We start from the raw sequence: 12,731 nt of genomic DNA, 5'->3' as shown, positions 1-12,731 counted from the left end.
CGGAATGCGTGGGGCCGGAAGTGGAATTAATACACCGCCCTCTCCCCGCCCGCTAAAAGGAGAGGAGCCGGCCCTTGCCGAGTGGGGTGTGGCCTCAGGAGGCGGAGGACGCCGCGATTGGGCCTCGGCTGTGGCGACGGCGACGATTGGCCCTGCCTGCGGAACGCGGTGAGAATAGGTGGCGGCCGTTGGAATTCAAAAGTGGCGGGCGTGGTGTGGGCTGGTGGCCGCGGAATCCGTAGCGCGTGTGCTCTGCGTCGCGGGCAGGAAAACGCGGGCCCCGGGGTCCCAGCGCCCCGTCCTCTTCCACTGCGCTCCCGCGGCGCGTGTGGGGCGGAGGTGAACATGGAGCCGCAGGTGAGTAGGGGCAGAAGGTGTCCCGCCCCGGAGCGGGGACCACAGCTGGCTGCCGGTTGCTGTCCAGCCCTCGGCTCCCGCCCGGGCTTGTCATGCCTGCCTGGATGGCGAAGGTCCGTGCACCCCCGCGACAGCGGAAAGGGGTGGGGGAGTGGAGACGGCGGGAAGCAGCACGGGAGGTCGGAAGGGACATCTGTCCGACCTCCCCCAGCTTCAAGTCTCGGATGCCCCTTCCACACTTTCACGTCTCCAGCCAGGATGTATCATTTCGAATCCTCAGGCTTGTCTGACACGTTTCCGATTTTGGTGTGCGAGAAGGGAGAGTTCTGAGATCTAACTTTGGGAAAGTGGTATCTGAGGCCACATCCCTGCTGATGTCTTTGTGTGTTATCTCCTCCATTTCTGCTTCTTCTGGGTGCAGGATGTGGAGAGAGGGCGTAGGGTATTATTCTCTGGGCTGCAGGACTCCTCATTCTCTCTCCTTTCCCAAGTTTTACAGCGACTCCTGCCCAATGAAACTGGTTGACTTTGTTCTGTGTCTCTTATCGGTGCCCTGCTGCACTCCACAGCCACCTGCAGCTTCCCTTCTCGGGTGGAGAGAGATGAATGTGTGTGACAGCAAGCGTGTACTCATCTGTGTTGCCAGAAGAGGCCTCCTGCCTGAATCTTTTGTTTACTAGTACTTCACATTCAGAGTTACCCAGTCAGGATTAATCCTGAAGAGATATTGTGGCATGTGACAGTAAGACATAGAAAAAGCCTTCTCAGATCTATTCATCACATATTTATGGAGCACATATGTGCCAGGTACAGTTGTAGATACTAAGTATGCAGCAGTGAACAAGGAACAAATGCCTGCCATCACGGAGTTGCCATTCTATGCCTACCATCATGGAGTTGCCATTCTATGGGGATACAGACAATAAACATACAATTCTACTAGAAGGGAATAAGTGCTATGGCGAAAAGGAAAAATGCAAGCAGCTTAAGAGGGAGGAGGGGAGACAGTGGCAGGATAGAATATGAAATAGGGTAGTCTCTAAACCTCACTGAGATGTGAGAGTTGAATAAAACTTGCCGGGCTCAGTGGCTCAACCTATAATCCCAGTGGTTTGGGAGGCCGAGGTGAGTGGATTGTTTGAGCCCACGGGTTCGAGACTAGTCCGGGCAACTTGGCAAGACTTCATCTCTACAATAGATCAAAAAAATAGCTGGGTGTGGTAGTGCGCGCCTGTAGTTCCAGCTACTTGGAAGGCAAGGCAGAAGGATTGGCAGAGCCTAACAAGTGGACACTGGGGTGGCCATGAGTGTGCCAGACTGGGCGACGAAGTGAGACTCCAACACAGAAAACAAAACAAAAAACAACTTGAAGGAAAAGAGGGAGATAGGCAAGTAGATAGTGAAGGAAGAACATTTCAAGCAAAGGGAATCTACCAGAGGAAATCTGGTAAAGGACAGTGGGGTTGCTGATCACAATTTGTTCTTTTTTTTTTAAGTTAGAGTCTTACTCTTGTCACCCAGACTGGAGTGCAGTGGCATGCTTACAGCCACCACAGCCTCAACCTGCTGGGCTTAGGCAATCCTTTTACCTCAGCCTTCCAAGTAGCTGGAACTATAGGCATGCACTACCACGCCCAGCTAGTTTTTGTGATTTATTGTAGAGATGAGGTCTCACCAAGTTGCCCAGGCTGGTCTCGAACCCCCAGGCTCAGGCAATCGTCTTGCCTTGGCCTCCCAAAGTGCAGGGATTACGGACTGGCCCACAGTTTATTCTTGCAGGGGCCACTGTGAGGACTTGACTCTGTGTGAGATGGGGAATCATTGGATGGTTTTAGGCAAAGAGAGATATAAGATCTGTCTTACATTTTACAGAGTTCACTTGAGCTGCTTCATTGGAATTAGACTGCAAAGGGGGAAGAATAGAAACAAGAATTATGACCAGGAGGGGTGGCTCATGCCTGTAATCCCAGCACTTGGGGAGGCGGAGGCGAGAGGATTGCTGAGCCCAGCAGGTCGAGGTTGTGGTGGCCATGAGCATGTTACTGCATTCCAGCCTGGGTGACAGAGTGAGACTCAGACTCAGAAAAAAAAAAAAAGTCTTCAAACCTTGTCAAATGTCAGGTGGGATCCCAAATCACCCCAGTTGAGAAACACTGGTGTATGAGATGGTGAATTGGATCAGAGTGGTAGCATTGAAAGAAATAGTGGTCAGATTCTGGATATACTTTGCAAGTAGATTCAGCCATGCTTTTTTTGGGAAATGTATAATACTATTTAAAAATTATCACCTTAAGGCCAGGCTCGGGGGTTCAGCCTGTAATCCCAGCACTTTGGGAGGCCGAGGCTAATGGATTGCCTGAGTCCATGGGTTTGTGACCAGCCTGGACAACTTGTCTCTACAATAAATAAAAAATTAAGCCAGGCTTGGTAGCTCAGCCTGTAATCGCGCACCTTTGGGAGGCTGAGGTGAGTGGATTGACTGAGCCTACAGGTTCAAGACCCACCTGGGCAACTTGGCGAGACCTCATCTCTACAATAAATCAAAAATTAGCCTAGTGTGGTAGCGCGCGCCTGTAGTTCCAGCTACTTGGAAGGCTGAGGTGGAAGGATCACCGGAGCCCAGCAGGTCGAGGCTGCGATGGCCGGGAGTGGCCACTGCACTCCAGTCTGGGTGACAGAGTGAGACTCCGACTCAAAAAAAAAAAAAACAAAAAACAATTATCACCTGTAATCCCACCATGCAGCAATAATAAATGATTCGGGGTGGGGGTGGGGGGGACCAAGACGGGGATGTCTTGGGGCATTTGGGCTCCTGGGTGTTGTCTTAAAGGTCTCTTATCCCAACAGCGGCCTCCTCTGTTGGAAGTGAAGGGGAACATAGAGCTGAAGACACCTCTGATCAAGGCCCCTTCACGGCTGCCTCTCCCAGGAAGCCGACTCAAGAGGGGGCCTGACCAGATGGAGGATGCCTTGGAGCCTGAGAAGGTGAGCTGGGTGTGGAGACCTATGCATGTATGTATGCATGAGAGTGCTTGCATGTATGTGTGGGGGGGGGTGAGAGAAAGAGAGAGAGGGAGAGGCAGAGAGTATAAAATAATTAGGTAGGATAATCATATACTTCTTATCTTTCCCCAGAAGCGGACACGAGGCCTGGGTGCAGCAGCCAAAATTGCCACATCCCGCCCCAGAGCACCACCCCCTACCACAGTGCCACAGACACAAGGCCAGACCACAGGTGGGCTCTGGGGGTGAACAGGCACTAAGGGCATGAAAGTCCAATGCTCTTCAACTAATTTCTTCTTTCCACTTTAGTCTATTTGAATAGGTAATAACATTTTACGTGGTTCAGAATTCCAAAGGCACAATGGTTGCATGCGGTAAAAAGTTTCTTTTTGGCTGGGCATGATGGCTCAACCTGTAATCCCAGCTCTTTGGGAGGCCGAGGTGAGAGGATTGCCTGAGCCTGGGGGTTCAAGACCAGCCCGGGCAACATGGTGAGACCTCATCTCTACAATAAATCACAAAAACTAGCTGGGCGTGGTGGCATGCATCTATAGTTTCAGCTACTTGGAAGGCTGAGGCGTAAGGATCAACTAAGCCCAGCAGGTTGAGGCTGTGGTGGCCGTGAGCGGCCACTGCCTGCCTCCAACCTGGGTGACAAGAATGAGACTCCAACTGAAAAAAAAAAAAAAGTTTGTTTCTGATCCCTGTTCCATAGCTCCCAATTCCCCTCCCCAGGACAACTGCGTGTCATTTCAGGAAAATATTCCCTTCCTCTTTTTACACAAGTAGTAGCATACTTTAGACATCATTCTTCCCTTCCTTTTTTTACTTACTTGGTCCAGCTTGCTCCTTGGCATATTGAGTATGGTTGGCCCTCCATATCCATGGGGTTCTGAACCTGGATTCAGCCAACCACGGATCGAAAATATTCAAGAATGATCTGATAAAAAATGACAATACAGGAATTAAAAAAACCCACAGTGTAGTAACTAAATTCATGTGTCACTTGATGGGAATACATTTTTAGAAACATGTCATTGTGCAAACATTTCAGAGTATACTTACACAAACCTACACACCTAGGCTACAGCCTCTTGCTCCTAGGCTACAAACCTGTACAGCATGTTTTGTTATTCTGAATACCATAAGCAATTCAAACACAATGGTAATGTATCTAAACATAGAAAAGGTACAGTAAGAAAACAGTATAAAAGATAAAGCTACCCTATACATTTGTATAGGACATTTACCATGAAGGGAGCCTGCAGGACTGAAAGTTGATCTGGGTGAGTCAGTGAATGGTGATAAATGTGAGGGCCTAGGACATTACTGTACACTTAGGCTACACTAAACTTATTTTTAAAAATTTTCTTCCATAGTTAGTTAACCTTAGCTTACTTAAAATAACCTTTTTACTTTACAAACTTTTTAAAAATTTTTAATTTTTTGTAGTAACAGTTTAAGACATAAACATTTACAGTTATTAAAAAATGTTTTCTTTTTTTTTTTTGAGTCAGAGTCTCACTCTGTTGTCCAGGCTAGAGTGCAGTGACATGATCTTGGCTCACTGCAGCCCCAACCTGCTGGGCTCAAATGATCCTTTCACTTCAACCTTCCAAGTAGCTGGAACTACAGACACACACCACCACACCCAGCTAATTTTTTTATTTATTGTAGAGACAAGGTCTTGCCGTGTTGCCCAAGCTAGTTTCAAATCCATAGGCTCAGGTAATTCTCTCACTTCTGCCTCCCAAAGTGCTGGGATTACAGGTGTGAGCCACTATACCTGGTTCCTTTTTTTCTGTTTTTAAATTCTTTTTTTTTTTAAATAAGAATTAAGTTTAAATTTGGAACTTTATTTCTTTACTTTTAAAAGTTTTTTTAAAAAAAACTAAGACACATATAGTAGCAACTTAGTCCTACACAGGGTCAAGATCATCAATATCACTGTCTTCTATCTCCACATCTTATCCCACTATAAGGTTAAATGGGGCAATAACATGCATGGAACTATCATCTTCTATAATAACAATGGAATACCATCTCAAGGACCTATCTGAGGCTGTTTTATAGTTAACTCTTTGTTTTTGTAAGTAGATGCATTTTTTTTTTAGAGACAAAGTCTTGCCAAGTTGCCCAGGCTGATCTTGAACCCCTGGTCTCAGGCAGTCCTCTTGCCTCTGCCTCCCAAAGTGCTGAGATTACAGGTGAAAGCCACCACACCCAGCATCTTATTGCTAATTCTCAGAAAAAACACTTCCCTTGCCCCTGGCTTAGTCAGTGTAAGTACCAGCATGAGAGTGATCATTCCACTTTTTTCTCTCTTCCATCTCCTGCACAGCTCAAAAAGTTTCTAGGAAGACAGGACCCCGGTGTTCCATAGCTACTGCCACAGGTAATGGTGCTTAAGACCTGGGCTGAGAAGGAATTTGGGGTTGTATAAAGGGAGAATGATAGAAGTGGAGAGACACTGGTCCTATAATTCCTATGTCAACTTCCCACTTCTCTAGTGTTGAAGAACCAGAAGCCAGTCCCTGCTGTTCCTGTTCAGAAGCCTGTCCAGAAGCCTGGCAGTAGGTGACAAACCATCATTGGATGAGAGGCTAGGATAGGGAAGAAGAGGTGATGAGTGTCTAGAAAAATCCATTTGGTCTTTTCCTTGTCTGGAGGGGAAGGAAGTAGATGTAGCATCAGGTGTGGAGGCTTTAAAGGCTGGAAGAGAGAAGGGATAGAGAGCCAAGACTTCACTAATTTTTTCCTTTCTGTGCCCATCTTAGCATCAACTGTTCCTCCTATGGTGGGAGGGAAGAAGCCTGGAAAACGTCCAGCCTGGGACTTAAAGGGCCAGTTATGTGACCTAACTGCAGAGCTGAAGCGCTATCGTGAAAGGACTCAAACACTGAACTTGGAGAACCAGCAGCTGCAGGACCAGCTTAGAGATGCTCAACAACAGGCCAAGACCCTGGGGATAGAACGCGGGACACTGGAAGAAGAGTTAACCAGGGTACGGGCACAGGCTGAGCAGGGCCAACATGAGCTGAAGAACCTGAGTGCTCATGTCCTGGAGCTGGAAGAGCGGCTGGGCACACAGGAGGGCTTGGTGCAGAAGCTCCAGAAAGAACAGTTAGAATTACAGGAGGAGCGGAGGGGACTGACTTCCCGATTGGAGAAGCAGGAGGTAAGAGCCAGATTCTCACAAATGCCAATCCCCTTTCCTAGCAGAGATCACTCCTCCCCTGCCTTTCAGATGCCCTTGACAGTCTACCCACCTTTAACAGTATTCCTCTGTCCTCTACCTGTCTCTATCCTAACCCACTCTTGACTCTACCTTGCTTTCTGCTCATTCTCCCTGCCCTTGGCTCCTTGCATACCTCCTGCCAGGGCCTGTGTCTTCCCCTAATCCTCCATCCTCCTTCAAGTCTTCATCCTGGTCACCAATCCCGGTGGGATTCCCGCTCCCTCTTCCCGTGGCTTAGCACTAACTAGATTGACTTACTTGAAGTGTCTTTAAATGGCTCAACTTTCACTTCTGGGTATTTGCATATTGCTTCCCTCTTGCTGGAATGTTCTTTCTGTACTTCATCCATCCTCAGCTCACTCCTACACTTTGGGGTGTCAGCCTGAAACTTCCTTGTGTTTCCTGGATGTTCCCATAGCACTTCCTGTCCTAGTACCACGATTCCTTATTTTCTTATCTTTCTTTCTTTACCAGACTTAGGTCCTTGAGGGCAGGGACCCCAGCTCTGCCCCATCTTGGCCACATGATTTGTTTTTATTTTCGGTGGCATCTTACCCTCTGTGTATGTTCTTTCTGTTCTGCTCTGGGCAGAAGAGGCTACAGGCATCAGAAGCGGCTCTGTTAAGCAGCCAGGCAAAGGTGGAATCTCTGCAACAGGAGACTGCAGCCCAGGCATCCTTACTGACTGAGCGGGAAGAACGTCTCCATGGGCTAGAGATGGAGCGCCGGCGATTGCACAACCAGCTGCAGGAACTCAAGGGCAACATCCGTGTATTCTGCCGGGTGCGCCCTGTCCTTCCAGGGGAGCCCACCCCACCTCCTGGCCTCCTCCTGTTTCCCCCTGGCCCTGGTGGGCCCTCTGACCCTCCAACCCACCTTAGCCTCTCCCGGTCTGATGAACGGCGTGGGACCCTGAGTGGGGCGCCGCCCCCCACTACCCGCCATGACTTTTCCTTTGACCGGGTTTTCCCACCAGGAAGTAAACAGGATGAAGTGTTTGAGGAGATTGCCATGCTCGTCCAGTCAGCCCTGGATGGTTTCCCAGTATGCATCTTTGCTTATGGCCAGACAGGCAGTGGCAAGACCTTCACAATGGAGGGTGAACCTGGGGGAGATCCCCAGTTGGAGGGGCTGATCCCTCGAGCGATGAGACACATCTTCTCCGTCGCCCAGGAGCTGAGTGGCCAGGGCTGGAACTACAGCTTTGTGGCAAGCTATGTAGAGATATACAATGAGACTGTTCGAGATCTGTTGGCCACTGGGCCCCGCAAGGGCCAAGGGGGCGATTGTGAAATTCACCGTGCAGGGCCAGGGAGCAAGGAGCTTACTGTCACCAATGCTCGATATGTCCCTGTCACCTGTGAGAAAGAAGTAAGCATGGGACTGGGACTGGGGAATGGGGAGGAGTGTGCAGGGTGCCACAAGAGGCAAGGAGATGGAGAAAGGAGCAGGAGCGAATTGAAGGGTGAAGGGTTAGTGCTGAGGATAGGATGCCACATTCAGTTTTGGCTGGAGGGCTGTAAGCTAGGTCTGCCTAACAGAACCAGGGAGTGGACAGGAGTGATGGCATCTGCTGAAGGCGAAGGCTGCCAGCCCCCTGCCAGTTACATGTCAGCCCTCATTTGCGTGCTCAGTTCACCCTAGGATTTCTGGCCTGGCCATCTTCAACCTGCCAGTCAGACTCCCATCTCAGGGCCTTTGCTGGAACATGTCTTCCCTGGAAATCTTAAGGCAGTGAGGCCATCCTTGGCTATCCTGTCTAAACGTGACCATCCACTTCACACACTCCCTATTTTATGATTTTATTCTGTATCATTCTCAGACATGCTGTGCGTTTACTTATTTATATTGTCTCTTGACCAGGTTTAAAGAAAACTCCAAGAGGGCAGGGACTGACTCTCATTCATTGTCATGCACATCACCTATGTACTGATTTCTGCCTGCATTTTCCCCTTTTGTTCCTCATTCCCAGGTTGAAGCTTTGCTCCATCTGGCCCGCCAAAATCGGGCTGTGGCCCGTACAATCCACAATGAGCGGTCATCACGCAGCCACAGCGTGTTCCAGCTCCAGATCTCTGGGGAGCACTCCAGCAGAGGCCTACAGTGTGGGGCCCCTCTCAGCCTTGTGGACCTGGCCGGGAGTGAGAGGCTTGATCCCAGCTTAGCCCTCGGCCCTGGGGAGAGGGAACGCCTTCGAGAAACACAGGCCATTAACAGCAGCCTGTCCACGCTGGGGCTGGTTATTATGGCTCTGAGCAACAAGGTGGTACTAGGAATGGAGGAAAGTGGGTGGGACCTAGGGGCCAGAGAGGTTGGCCATGCAGAACCCTACTGAATCCTAACCACCTATTCCCGTTTACCCCTCTAGGAGTCCCATGTTCCTTACCGGAACAGCAAACTCACCTACTTACTGCAGAACTCTCTGGGTGGCAGTGCTAAGATGTGAGTGAAAGGCACAGATGGAAGGGGTCAGATAGAAACTATTCTGGGGTGTGGAGAAGAAAGGGGAACAGTGGAGACCAGTCCAGGCTCCGCTGGCCCCTAATACTGGATTGGTCTTCTCTTTTCCTAGGCTCATGTTTGTGAACATTTCCCCACTAGAAGAGAACATCTCTGAGTCCCTCAACTCTCTACGCTTTGCTTCCAAGGTGCGATTACCACCAATCCCAGGCCTTGTCAGGACCCCTGGATGTTTGTAGGCTTCTCCATTCTAACCCTTCCATCCTCTAGGCTGGAGGGCACACATTTGTGCAGAAAGAATTTACACTTTGCAGGCATCTGAGGTGTTACTCACTGGGTTCCGTCTTTTTTTTTTTTTTTTGAGTTGGAGTCTCACTTTGTTGCCTAGACTAGAGGGCAGTGGCACACTCAAGGCTACCACAGCCTTGACTTTCTGGGCTCAGGTGATTCTTCCGCCTCAGCCTTCCAAGTAGCAGGAACTACAAGCAAGCACCACCATGCCTGGCTAATTTTTTGATTATTGTAGAGATGAGATCTTGCCAAGTTGTCCAGGCTGATCTTGAATCCCTGGGCTCAGGCGATCCTCTCACCTTGGCCTCCCAAATTGCTGGGATTATAGGTGTGAGCCACTGCACTTGGCCCTTGAATTAAGCTTTTAAAAATAGGTGACTAACTGGGTGCAGTAGCTCATGCCTGCAATCCCAGCAATTTGGGAGGTGGAGGTGAGAGGACTGCCTGAACTAAGGGGTTTGAGATCAGCCTGGGCAACTTGATGAGACCTCATCTCTACAATAAATAAAAAAATTAGCCAAGTGTGGTGGCACGTACCTGTGGTGCCAGCTACTTGGAAGACTTAGGTAGAAGGATCACCTGAATCCAGCAGTGGCCATGAGTGTGCCACTGTACTACAGCCTGGGAAACAGAGTGAGACTCTGACTCAAAAATAAAAAATTAAAATTGACTAAAAGATCTAAGCTATAGGGAGCTATACACAACACAAGTTTTACTACCACCCCTGTCACACTATCCTCCACCCATGTGTAGGTAGTCATTTTTTTTTTTTTTTTTGAGTTGGAGTCTCACTCTGTCACCCAGACTGGAGTGCAGTGACCGCTCCCGGCCACCGCAGCCTCCACCTGCTGGGCTCTGGCGATCCTTCTGCCTCAGCTTTCCAAGTAGCTGGAATTACAGGCATGCGCTACCACGCCTGGCTAATTTTTTGATTTATTGTAGAAATGAGGTCTCACCAAGTTGCCCAGGCAGGTCTTGAACCCGCGGGCTCAGGCAATCCACTCACCTCAGTCTCCCAAGGCACGGGATTACAGGCTGAGCCACCGAGCCCGGCTGGTAGTCATTTTATTATTTATCCTTCCAGTTTTTTTGTGTGCAAATATAAGCTATACAGACGTTCTTATTCCCCTCCTTACATAACAGCAGTCTCCCTCTTTCATGTATATTTAGTTCTGTACCTTGTTTGTTTTGCTTAACTAAACAGCTCTAAGATTACTCTCATCAGCACACAGAAATCATCCCTTATTTTTAGGTCTGCCTAGGACTCTACTATGTGGATTCACCAAAATTTATCCATCAGTTCCCTCTACTGGACACTTGGATTGTTTCCGCTCTTCTGTACAAACAAGGCCGTGTTGACTAACCTTGTACATATCCCACAAGGGTCAACCTGTGGACATGAATTCTAAGACGTATGCTCCCTCCATTAGAGTTAAGCAAGTCAGAAAGTTTCCTTACTTCTGCTTCTAGGTTAATTTTTTGTCTCTGGCTCACCCATTTCCTCAGTGTATATATAGCCCTTTGAGAGGTTCTTGCTTTGAGTTCTGGTCAAGTCTGCCCTTCTTCTGTTCTCTAGCTTCCTCTCAGTCAGCATTGGTTACTGCTGAGGTAGCCATCTGCCTCAGCACCTGCACCCTGCTCCAGTCATCTACTTTTTTTGAGTCTCACTCTGTCACCCAGGCTGGAGTACAGTGGCACGCTCATGGCCACCACAGGCTTGACCTGCTGGGCTCAGGCAATCCTTCCAACTCAGCCTTCTAAATAGCTGGAACTACAGGCATGCGCCACCATACCCGGCTAATTTTTTTTTTTTTTTTTAATTTTGGAAATGAGGTCTTGCCATGTTGCCCAGGCTGGTCTAGAACCCCTGGGCTCAGGCAATCCTCTCATCTTGGTCTCCCAAAGTACTGGGATTATAGGCGTGAGCCACCGCGCCTGACCTAACACAAACTTATTAATATTCTTTTTAAAAATTATTGGCCAGGCACGGTGGCTCACGCATGAGCCTTAATATTCTCTAATACTCAGTTTATGTTGAATTTCATCCGACTATTTCAGAAGTATATTGTATATATTTGTTTGTTCAAATCAGGATCCAAGCAAGGGCAGTCTCCTTCATTTGGTTGAAATATCTCAAGTTTCTTTTAATCTATAATAACCCCACTCCACCCTGCCACTGTTTGTTTGTTGCAGATGTTAAGTCATTCCCTATAGCATATACCATATTCTGGATTTTGGCTGGTTGCTTCCTTTTCTCCCCGTACTTCTTGATTTAGAGGTTTGGTTAGATTTTGATCGGGTTCTAGCTGGGTGTGGTAGCGCGCACCTGTAGTTCCAGCTACTTGGAAGGCTGAGGCGGAAGGATCACCAGAGCCCAGCAGGTCAAGGCTGCAGTGGCCAGGAGCAGCCACTGCACTCCAGTCTGGGCAACCAGAGTGAGACTCCAACTCAAAAAAAAAGAGAAAGATTTTGATCAGGTTCAAATTTCATGGCAAGAAAATTTAATAGTGCAGTACACTTTCTACTGTGTCATTCAGGACACAGTTCTCTCTGATTCTGTATCTTTGTGTGGGGCTTCCATCTCTTCTCAAGCCTTTTTGCCTCCTCGAGACATAGTGGGCATGGGAGAATTAACCACAACTGGGACCAGTCTGAACCTGCCTTCAAAGACCTTATTTCACTATTTCCAGAGGGGAGCCTTAGCATTGGGGGGGAGGTGGGAGATCTTGGGAATACTGTTTTTGGTTACTGTACAAATTTTTAATCATATTTGTCTAACTCCCTCCCCCCAGGTGAACCAGTGTGTTATTGGTACTGCTCAGGCTAACAAGAAGTGAAGATGGGACCCAGATCCTGTGTGGGTGTGTGTGTGGGTGTATGTATTGGGGGTTGTGCTGAAGCATGCTTTTTTGGGTGGAGGGCCCTATGTACTCAGGCCTATCAAATAAAGAATAGTTATTTTTTTTAAATAAAGGTTTTTGGACCAAAAAAATTAAATTTTTCATTTAAAAAATAAAGCATTTGCCCAAGAAGGAAGATACTTTTGTGTCTGTAAAGATGAAACCTGTGGATCTGTCCGCTCTGCCAAGCGTTCGTGTTTTTGCGGTGGGGGAAGTTGGGCTTTTATCCCTTCAGCTCTCACCGGTTCTGGACCTGGCCTGGATCATGACCCTCCTCTCTGTGTCTCCTCTCCCAGCGTTCCCCTTAAGATGTGCCCACTAGCTAGCCACACCCCCTCCACGGTCGCTAGTTAAGTTTTGCCCTACCACCAGCCATTCGGGCCCCAGGCTGGGACGCCCTTTGGAGGGTGCGGGAAGGTGGGAGCCGGGGGCGGGGCCGGCGCGCGTTACACTATTTCCTCCCGCCCTTTCCCTGCCTTCCC

General features: G+C 48.7%; 1 protein-coding gene across 1 annotated transcript; it reads left to right on the top strand.

The window, feature by feature from the left end:
* The first annotated feature begins 254 nt into the window (after positions 1-254).
* On the top strand, positions 255-12,341 carry KIFC1 (kinesin family member C1). Its single transcript, XM_008060157.2, has 11 exons — positions 255-357; positions 3,205-3,342; positions 3,493-3,592; positions 5,702-5,755; positions 5,871-5,933; positions 6,138-6,538; positions 7,190-7,969; positions 8,571-8,861; positions 8,967-9,040; positions 9,171-9,246; positions 12,142-12,341. The coding sequence occupies exons 1-11, from the start codon at positions 346-348 to the stop codon at positions 12,184-12,186; spliced, it is 2,034 nt and encodes a 677-aa protein (XP_008058348.1). The 5' UTR covers positions 255-345; the 3' UTR covers positions 12,187-12,341.
* The last annotated feature ends 390 nt before the right edge of the window (positions 12,342-12,731 follow it).

This window comes from Carlito syrichta, unplaced genomic scaffold, assembly GCF_000164805.1.
Source record: "Carlito syrichta isolate Samal-C Ts95f unplaced genomic scaffold, Tarsius_syrichta-2.0.1 Scaffold92604, whole genome shotgun sequence".
NCBI lineage: Eukaryota > Metazoa > Chordata > Mammalia > Primates > Tarsiidae > Carlito > Carlito syrichta.
This window is presented reverse-complemented; position numbering and strand designations above follow the sequence as displayed.

Bases quoted from the DNA above. Each gene is read 5' to 3' on its own strand.
- KIFC1 (XM_008060157.2), top strand. The intron at 5,756-5,870 runs GTAATGGTGCTT...CCACTTCTCTAG, and splicing joins TTCCATAGCTACTGCCACAG to TGTTGAAGAACCAGAAGCCA. The intron at 6,539-7,189 runs GTAAGAGCCAGA...TGCTCTGGGCAG, and splicing joins CCCGATTGGAGAAGCAGGAG to AAGAGGCTACAGGCATCAGA.